This window comes from Saccostrea echinata, unplaced genomic scaffold (assembly GCF_033153115.1).
Source record: "Saccostrea echinata isolate AGI-Se365-2 ecotype Australia unplaced genomic scaffold, CSIRO_AGI_Sech_v1 ptg000054l, whole genome shotgun sequence".
Classification (NCBI taxonomy): Eukaryota; Metazoa; Mollusca; class Bivalvia; order Ostreida; family Ostreidae; genus Saccostrea; species Saccostrea echinata.
This window is the reverse complement of record NW_026889803.1, coordinates 18,767,192-18,777,270: the sequence shown is the minus strand read 5'-3', so window position 1 is coordinate 18,777,270 and position 10,079 is coordinate 18,767,192. Positions and strand designations below refer to the sequence as shown.

At 33.4% G+C, this 10,079-nt stretch overlaps 1 protein-coding gene and 1 pseudogene across 2 annotated transcripts; one reads left to right on the top strand and one right to left on the bottom strand.

Moving 5' to 3' along the window:
* The first annotated feature begins 894 nt into the window (after positions 1-894).
* On the top strand, positions 895-6,746 carry LOC133205148 (uncharacterized). 2 transcript variants are annotated; one of them, XM_061340892.1, is made up of 8 exons: positions 895-1,012; positions 1,517-1,739; positions 1,941-2,025; positions 2,488-2,577; positions 2,876-3,044; positions 3,499-3,634; positions 3,992-4,702; positions 6,345-6,746. In XM_061340892.1, exons 2-7 carry the CDS (start codon positions 1,683-1,685, stop codon positions 4,688-4,690), a joined length of 1,236 nt encoding a protein of 411 aa, XP_061196876.1. In that variant the 5' UTR covers positions 895-1,012; positions 1,517-1,682; the 3' UTR covers positions 4,691-4,702; positions 6,345-6,746. The 2 variants fall into 2 exon arrangements, with proteins under 2 accessions (XP_061196876.1, XP_061196877.1); XM_061340893.1 differs by lacking the exon at positions 6,345-6,746 and adding an exon at positions 5,433-5,531.
* On the bottom strand, positions 5,298-8,043 carry LOC133205146 (uncharacterized; annotated as a pseudogene).
* Between the last annotated feature and the right edge of the window lie 2,036 nt (positions 8,044-10,079).

The window sequence follows — 10,079 nt, the reverse complement described above, 5'->3', positions numbered from 1 at the left end:
TGGTCCTTTATGTCATTGTTTGGAAATGTTTCAAAGCAGTTCTTCGTACATGTATATTTACGTAAGTTGATATAGCAGTCTTCATTGTCCTGCACTTTACTTATATCTTCCTCAGTTTCTTCACTCAGTGATTCTTCTCCATTTTGAGATTGAATAGTTGATTGATTGTATGTGGTTTTACGTCCCATTTGAGAATTTTGCACTCATATACGACTTCACAATATACCGGTGAAGGGCTTCAAAGAGCTAAATCCACGAAGGGGCTAAATCAGCCTATTTTTTCAGGAAAATTAAACTGAGGGGAAGAAGAAAATTATTAATAGAAATATTATCCTTGGGTATCAAACTTAAAAAGTTTATGCCAATTTTTTTTTATTTGATGACGTCATATTTGTACGGAAAACGTCTAAACACGTGCACTTTGCTAGTTTTTATCAAAATAAAGCATTTTTTCTTTTTTGATTCAAATTTTTGCTGTGGCCACACCCTTCGAACAAAATAAAATTTATACCATTGAAAAGAAGATTAAAATATGAATAAATAAAGTATATTTTTATTTTGTTCGAGGGGTGTGGCCACATCGAAATTAATACTTTTCGTTCGATTCAAATATCTTAGCACCGACTCACACAGTGAAAATAGCGGGGATTACCCTACATTAATAGAAAAGAAAAAGATTCTATATTATTTTGTATTAAATATTAAGAAGTTTCGAAATGCGAATTTTATATCTATTATAAGTTATTTTATGTTGTGGTGCAAAAAAGTACGAAAAACTCTGGCTATTAAAGCATGGCTGCATATCGATGCAATAGACCGTTTCACGATAACTGCGAGACTGCTCTTCGCGCATGCGTACAAACACTTCCGCAGGGCAACTTTCAGTTTATTGAATATTGCGCTTTCGGTTTAATCATAAGATTTGTTTCAGTATGGTACGCTCTTGCTGTGTTGTCAAATGTTCAAATCGTGATGATACGAAGTGAAAACAGAAAGGTCTACACTTTTTCAGGTAAGTCTTTCAAATATCTTTTTAAATTTTCTAAAATCGTGGTAGGCCCCTATTTCTTGCGTATTAACAACTAGTATGAATACAAGTACACATTGTTTTATATGGTTTTCGTATTCATTATGCCACACAAAGAATTTTATAAGTGTGTCATTTCATAAGAGGAGAGTAAATTATATTAAAAAAGTTAAAGTTATTTAATGTAAAGCATCCACATACATGCATATAACTGTGTATTTAACTGTAAAGTATTTACCATCTCATTGTAGTGATGGTACTTACAAATGGACAAAGATTGTAATTTATAAGCAAAATTTCTTTTATTTTCATATATTTATGTATATTTGTTTAGTTTATACATGTAAATGATACCAATATTGTGTGACAACAATATCTTGAGGTGAAACTGTTATGTTATATTTATTCCTCTGTTATTTAGCTAAGAGTGACAACTAGCTCTTAGCTGATCTTTATGTTTTTCTTTCAATATTCCTGTATTTGTTATAGATTTCCCAAAGACGGTCGAAAGCGTCGTGCTTGGATAAAGGCAATAAACAGAGATGATTTTGTGCCCAATGAACACACCTGTGTGTGCTCAGAGCATTTTGTGACTGGGTGGCACAGTGATGACCCTGAAGATGTGGATTATGCTCCAACTATTTTTTCATACAAAATGAAGACAGTTAATCCAGAGAGAGAAGAGAGATTAGCCAGAAGAAATATACAGAAGGTTCTAAACCTTTCTCCAATGAGACAAAATAATAATAAGATGAATTTCAAAAAATCAAGCCTTTGGACAAAACTAAAAAATGAGAAATAAATATGGCACATTCCAAACCCATTTCACCAAAAAAAAAAAAAAAGATGAAATGGTTTACATTCATTGAATTTAACATTAGCCATACAATAATTTTTGCTGTATTATTTCTAGGAATTTCATGTGTCAGTACAGAGAGAGCAGGAGCAAGAGAAGAAAAGTCTGGACTTTTCTTTATTTGTACATTCCTGCTGCAAAGGTAAGAGGGAAATGTGTATGTTATTATTTGTATTCAGATCTGCGCCAAGACTTTCAGAGTGGGAATAGTTTCTTTCAAGATTTGATTTGGAAGTCCCAACCATTTATGAATATTTTATCCCCTATATCTCAAATACACTGTTCTGTTGATGTTTTACCCAGTCCCATGTAGATAAGAATAACAAGGTTTGAATGTACTGTAAAGAATCAATTGTATTGTATTGAATTGAATTGTAAATTTTGGACAATCATCATTTTATAACCCAGACAGCTGAGCTGACAATACTGAATAACTCACTAACACATTATTCAATTTGTTAGTACAACCATCTATGTTAAGACATGATGAACATCCAAAATCTGCAATTAATTGCTTAAATGTTAAAAAAAAAAAATTCAGTCAGGACATATTATGTTTCTTCTACGTTTTGGACATGAATTTGTCATTCAATTTTTATTTTAGATAAGGAAGAGGAGGAATGTTTTCATGTAGAAGATGTAATGGAAGATACAGATGATGTAGATACAGGAGTTACACTGAAGAGAGATATTGGTAAATAAATTAGATTAGCGGAGGAAAGATTAACACAGGATTGTGTTTACATGTACACTGAACACCAATGTCAACAAACAAAATTAGATGACATACATATTTCTGTAACAAATCCAACTGTCATTCCAAGAATATCATTAATAATATCAATAAATAGTTATTCAAAAGATATGAGTTAAAAATTATATATTTGCTGTATTTATGTGGTTTACAGGCTTTTAGTCATACAGGTATATTTTATGAAATAGCTATTAATGTACATTAAAAATGTCAGCTTATTGTAATTCATGAATTATAGGTTGCCAGTGTGATCCAGACCCCCTTATACTTGAAAATCAGGGACTTAAGTTGGAATTAAGGAGGATACGAGACACAAAGTGGTCTGTTGCCAAGATTAAAGATGATGACGCAATGACCAGGTTCTATACAGGACTCCCAAGCTTTGCGGTGTTTCTATGGCTTTTCAAGTATGATTTAAGAGCTTCATACCTCTTATTCCATAGACGGTTTCACAATAACTGCGGTACTTCTCTTTATCTATCAACAAAAAAACTTCGGTAAAAGTTATTAATTTGCCCTGCAAAAGAGTGGTACCGCAATTATCGTGAAAGGGCTAATTGAAAACTTTTTTTGAAAATTTTTTAGTGGCCTATACTCACTAACTGTTTGTATGTTGAAGGATGGAGGCTAAATAATTAGCAGATATTATATTTATTTCTTTGGGCTAACATTTAGCATACAGGTTATCTTGGTGAAATTCCAGCAATGCAAATTTAGTCAGGTGTATTTAATTTAAGCAAATATTTGATACAACTTGAAGAAAATCTTATATTTATAGATATGAATTTTTTGCAATATTAATTTTAACCATCTCCTAGGCCCTTGCCAGAATAATATGCTCCTACTTTATGATACATTTAGCTATCTGGCACCAAAGCTTGAGAAGATGGTCTACTGGAGAGGTGGTTCAGCAACTTCAGAGGAAAGGAGTAGAGCTAGGCGAAGCATGGCACTGGGGCCAGTTAACCAGTTTTTGGCAACATTGATGAGGCGTAAGGTATATTATAGTTACCATAAATTAATACATATACTAGTTACTGTAGATTCCTTATATTTATACTTGAATATTGAATTCATGATTTCACTTCCTCAAATCACAAATTGCTAGAAATTGAATTCATGAATCAAGACCTATTACATGAATTTCAGCCATAGAAAAACAAAAAGGAGTAATTTTAAATCATGAGAACTGCTTCTTGCAGAATTATGGGATAACAAATTCTTTGGTTACATTTAGGAATCTACAGTATTGCATCATAACATAGCTGTTTAGTACAAAGTATTTTAAAATAAGCCACATTTTCTGTTGGATTTCGTCGTATTTTTGAAAGTTTAATTTTGAATCATTTTAAAGGTTGGATTATATGTACAAGACATGGCAGAGCGTTTTGGTGTTTCTGTAGGAGCCTTCTCTCAGTACTTTACCACCTGGATTTGCCTACTTCACAAGGAACTGAAGGATCTTAATCCCTTTCCTTCCAGAGATGTTGTTCAGAGAAATATGCCAACTTGCTTTAAGTCTTTTCAAAATTTAAGAGTCATACTTGATTGCACAGAGATATTCATTCAGAAATCTAACAGTTTGATAAACCAGAATCAATCTTTTTCTCATTACAAACACCATACAACTTTGAAATTTTTGATTGGTATAACTCCTTCTGGAGTTATCTCATTTGTTTCAGAGGGCTTTGGTGGAAAAATCTCGGATCGGCAGATGATTGAGCGTTCACCTCTGCTTGATCTGCTTGAGGAAGGGGATGTTGTCATGGCAGACAAGGGCTTCACTATTAGGGATTTATTAGAGAAAAAAGGCTGTAGTTTGAATATTCCGCCATTTCGGTCTTCATGTCAATTTTCTACTGTAGATGTTTTTAACACTCAAGATATTGCTAAATTACGGATTCAAGTCGAAAGAGCTATAGGACGCGTAAAAATTTTTCACATTTTTGATGGTGCACTTTCTCTTTCTCTAGTGCAACTGGCATCTCAGATATTTTCTGTCTGCTGCTGGCTTACCAACCTTGATGTCCCTATGGTTGAAAGTAATCCATGATGACAAATTTAGGTTAGTATGAATTTATCTGACGTTATACATGTATCTTTCATTTCATTTTTACTTCCTTAATACTATTTGAGCAATGCATATATAAATCTGTTTTAAAAAAAGAATCATTTTTTAGTCATAAACAATCAATGTAATTTCACAGTGACATCATAACCATATTGACATATTTAAGATATGAATTTAATTTTTGAGAATTCATGAGGACATGAACTACGACGCTTTGTGCGTGAAGCGTTGTAGTTCATGTACCTCATGAATTCTCAAAAATTAAATTCATATCTTATATTTACATTATTTTTCTGATGACTTCCCAAATATTTTTGTCTTTCAATGATCATTTTTGAAAAAAAAAAGTTTTGCACAATTTTTTTCACTTCAATCACATCACAAGGGAAATATTCTTACTCATCCCAAGGTAGTTCATGAGAACATGACCTTTTTCTAATTTGCAAAGAATCTTAGGGGAAAATATTTGGAAATGTAAATATTTCTAGATAAACATTTATATGGGTTGGTATGTGATCAAATCCATAACACCTTTTTAACTTTTTGGGATTAGACCAACCCATATTTACATGTATATTCCTATAAATGTTACCAAATCTCTTAATTGAAGAACATTTACATTTTAAGGTATGAAGATGAAACATGTGAAACAAAAAACTCTACAAGTTTAGGCATCATCAAAGAACAGAAATCTGAATCAAAATAAATTCTCTCTATAAAGCAGTTGCTCTGCCTGGCTGCTGTCCACACAACAAAGTCACCCCATGCACAACCCATAATGGCCATTTCCCCTTGAATCTGGGCATAATATTTATGCTCTCTTTTCAGTCTGGGTCCCTCATCATTGTCTTCCAAGAAAAAACCTCCTCTACCAACCAGTTCATGCACCTGTTCAATGTATGCCAATTTAAGGTTGTTTTACTTAAAAAAAGTATGACTAATAACAAAGACAACTTAGGAGGTGAACATGTACCTCTTTGTCAGTAATAACTTCATTACTGATGGAGTATGGGCATTTTATTTCCAAGACCCCTCTTTCATTTCCCTCTGGCATAGACTCGCCATATACCCATCCATCACTGGTTGCTCCCAGAAATGCATGTGATGGGTATATGGTGAGTCCAGACTCCTCCACTCTGAGATTGGTAATAGCATTCTGGAGGGCCAAGTAGTCTTTCAGGGCATTTTTCTCATTCTCTATACCCCACTTGACTGGCAAAGGTAGTGTCTGGTACCTTAAATATAAAATGTTATACCTTATGATATATCAGAAGTTGTTGATGTGCTATGCTACTTGATTCAATGCAGACTAAAAACGAAGGGATTATTAAAGTTTTTAAGATTTTAAACCTATTCCTTTACCTATCTAAACTCGATCCATTCATTATCTGGTTGACTAGGCTTTGGGGAGTTTGTCCTGATTGAACAGAACCAAATACGGAACTAGTTATTTTTCCTCTATGCAGCTCCTTCCACATCTCGCACGCTCTTTGGCCTCTTTGTTCTATGCTCGATGAAAGCACTCAGGCTTTCATCAATAGAAACTGGAAAGGGTACTGTAACAATAATATTTTTTTTAGATAAAGATTATTTTCAATCTATAGCATAAATTTACAGAAAACTTTTTCCCTTACAGTTCTCCTTGGACAATACAAGACTTTTCATTGCTGTTTCCATTGGATCCTCTGTTGTTCTGACTTCAATTTCTCCAGATGGATTAGGTGTCTCTTCTGGAATGGTCCATAAGTGACTCATGCCTAGGATAAAAATTTTGATGAAAATTTTTATGTTTTGTAATACTAAATATTTGTGGGGGTTTTTTGTGGTTTTTGTGTGTATAAACTGTAATGTACATGTACATTGCATTTTTTTTTGTAAAGCAAAATTGCAAATCATGCTTTTTAATTTATAATCAGCTCTTTTGTTTAACCTGCACATTGATATATAACACTTCTGTGTCCACTAGAGAGATCACATTTTCCTTTGGAAGTTAGTAGATTGATTTTATCAAGATTTTGAAAATAAATCTTAAACTGAACCAGTATCTATTCTTATCTAATATGATTTATGCATTGCTTTTTCATGCACATAACTGAAAAGATTACTTCTTGTATACCGGTTTTGGGAAATATTTTTTTTAACATCATCAATTGTTCCATGGAATGTTTGGAGTTAAATTCTCGCTCTTCAGGATGCCGAGGATCAAAGTCTAATTGTTTTCTCTCACGGTACTCCAGTTCCCCCTCTGTCGTCAGTTTTGGTCGCCCAAGTTTCCACTCCCTCAAGGGCATGGGGTCCATCTTAAGTGGACGGGGGACATTCCACTGGCATGGTCTAGAGGTTGCGCTATCTGACTTAAGTACCTCGGTCAGATGCCAGTGGTGTAAATAAAATAGCAGTCCACCAATATGGCTGCATGTTTGGGCTAGACTATATCAAACAAAATACATGTATAATTTGTTTGTAATTTAAGAAGATGTTGATTTTTTTTATTTAACAAAATACATCTATAAATTGTTTGTAATTTAAGAAGATGTTGAATTTTTTTATTTGCTTAACTTTTTATTTTTCATATTGATTTTTACAATTGTGCCTACCCAATTGGACATTCACAATAGGCAAATTGAACCGTTGTCCTGTCCTCAACACAGAGAAAAACTTTGTACTTCACTTTTTTCATAGAAGCTAAGCAGTAAGCTCTGATGTAGTCAAGGGACTCATCAATCTATAAGTTTGAATTTATAAATGTTAAGCATCAGTGACGTGAAACTTTTAGATAGAAAGTTACTGTTTATTTAAATTAGGCTTTTATTCTCTTGTTTAAAGTCCGTCTTCACTCACCCTTTTATTAGAGTAATTAATATTTCCATTAAGTTAACAATTCCCTATATATTTATTGTGGAATTCCAAATAAAAGGTGAAAAATACAGAAAAATTAATATACTTGAAATGTTAAAAAGGACGATGATACATAAACATACTGAGTATACTTTTTTAATGCTTAACCATCATACCTGAGCTGTCATTATTTGGGATATATCTCAAGCCTCAAAATGCTTAATTGCTCTATCTAGTCCCTTAAAATTCTTTGCTTGTCTCCCTTCTGTTGTTTGCCTCAATATCATGTGATGATAGATCTGTTGAAAAGAGATATTAGGCAGGGAGGTGGGCGTGGCAGGGGAAAACGACGCAGACTGTAGAGGGGGGAGGTTTTCATGCCCAGAAATCTCGGGTACAGTACCCACCAATGCCATTGTCTGATACTTGATGGGCACTTCAGCAAGAGACCCTCTCCTTTTCCTGTTTAGGTCATTTAAATTCTCCCGGGAAGCCATCTCCGCGTTGATAAGTTACACGGAAGTGCCCCCTTTGTGCACTAAACTCGGATCTTGATTTTATTTAATTTCTCTATATAAATATATATCTTCAAGCATAATCAATACAAGAGAAGTCTAAATATGTTAGAAAAACAAAAAACAAACACACTTTCACATAAGAATCCTTTATTTCGATCAAAGCCATCTTCGTATTGATGAACACGGAAGTGCCCCCTTTGTGCACTAAACTCGGTTCTAGGCTTGTTTTTTTTTAAATTTCTTTATATAAATATTATGTATATTTACACATAATCAACACAAGAAAGGTATAAATATGTTAGAAAAACAGAAAACAAACAAACTTTCATATAAGAATCCTTTATTTCGATCAAGTAAATGTGGCTTTGTTGTAGTACCGTAGTAGTCAGCGTAACCTATGTAAACAAGTTGCCCTGCGGAAGTAGTTATATGCATGCGCGGAAGTTATCGTGAAACGGTCTATAATGTCGACATTTTGTGTATACACGTGCCTCAATCCTGACCCCAAGACTTTTCCTTCAAGTAGCTGATCTATATTTAACTAATCATTATTTTGAAATGTTTAAAAAAAATAATGTGTTCTTTTTTCCTCTGACAGCCTATTTATTTATGCTTTGAATTTGTTTTCCAACTCCCGGCTCCTCGTCACCATGGTAACTATGTAATCAAAGGGAGATAACCCGAGAAACATGTAGGCTACATCTTTATTTCCTCCTAAGTGGCCGCCATGTCGGAATATCCTAGAATATCAAACAAATTACATCGGATGCAACTACCAAGACGTATTTATAATGATTGTTTTGCCACCTTACAAACATAAATGTCGTGAAGTCTGCATCAACAGCATACAAATGGTTAATGTTACGCAATACAGTCTATTATAACTACATGTATTATAATTATAACCCATACCCAACATGCGTTTCAGAAATCGCCAGTGGCATTTTAAGACAAAAGATTAATTAATATTTATTAGTGAAAACCTCTACTGATCCGAGGCCTCTTAACATAAATTATGTTATGAAGTACTGAACCTAGAAAATTCGAGTTGACAAATCAACTAAACAATAGATTGATTTTACAGATCGCGTGTAATTTTTGTGATAGGCCTCTATAAGAAAAATGCCCTATGTTGTATAAACGAATAACTTACTACCAAGGCAGTCACAACTCTTTATGGTTTTAAGTAATTTCAGTATCGCATGCATGCTGTGACCTAGTCAACACATGAAAAAAAAATGTCAAAGGGAGGCTACTTGCTATCTCTTTCTATTTTGAGTTACTCTGCTTAAATGTAACCAACCCAAGGGAGAGAGGGCAACCAAGATTTAGCAAACATGTTTATACATGTAGTAGTGTAAATTCATAAAGGGGGGATTAGCGCATTGATAAAAAATAAGAAGCAAAAAAAAAAAGCTATATATTACATTTACAAAAGAAAAAAAAAGACAGGGGTTATGGGGGGAAGGGGGTTTCGGGATTCCCACACTCACTCATTAAAAACGTGGGACAGTTCGACCAATTACTGCTGCCATTTAAACAAGAAAGTAGTAAAGTGAATAGACAATAATGCCAATTATATTAGTCCTTGTATATATAGTATAAAAAAAATTAATTCAATAACAGTTTTCATTTTTTTCAATCTCCTTGATAAATATTTAATTTAAAAACGATTGATTTGTTACGACTTACAGCTTTATGTTTAGCGGCGTAACATTGTGGGGCTCCTTAATCTGAATGTTGAACGAAAGACAACAGGATATAATTTGTTTTTAATATTTTATTAGATTTTATTCAATAAACATACAAAAATATTCTTCTTTGGCTCTGCGGTCCTCACCTGAAATAAAAGCAAACCAACCACCCTTTCCAACAAATGTTAATTTATAAACCACCCTTAAACAAACCCTTTAATGAATGTAAATAGACCTAATGCCTTTAGGTCTTGAATAAAGTTCCAACTAGTGATTTCTTCACTTAGTGAGTATAAATATAAAATGTCAGGTTATAGCAGA

Coding starts and splice junctions, on each gene's coding strand:
- LOC133205148 (XM_061340892.1), top strand. CDS start 1,683: ATGAAGACAGTTAATCCAGAGAGAGAAGAGAGATTAGCCAGAAGAAAT. Junction 1,740..1,940: donor CCAGAAGAAATATACAGAAG/GTTCTAAACCTT, acceptor TATTATTTCTAG/GAATTTCATGTGTCAGTACA. Junction 3,045..3,498: donor GTGTTTCTATGGCTTTTCAA/GTATGATTTAAG, acceptor TGATACATTTAG/CTATCTGGCACCAAAGCTTG.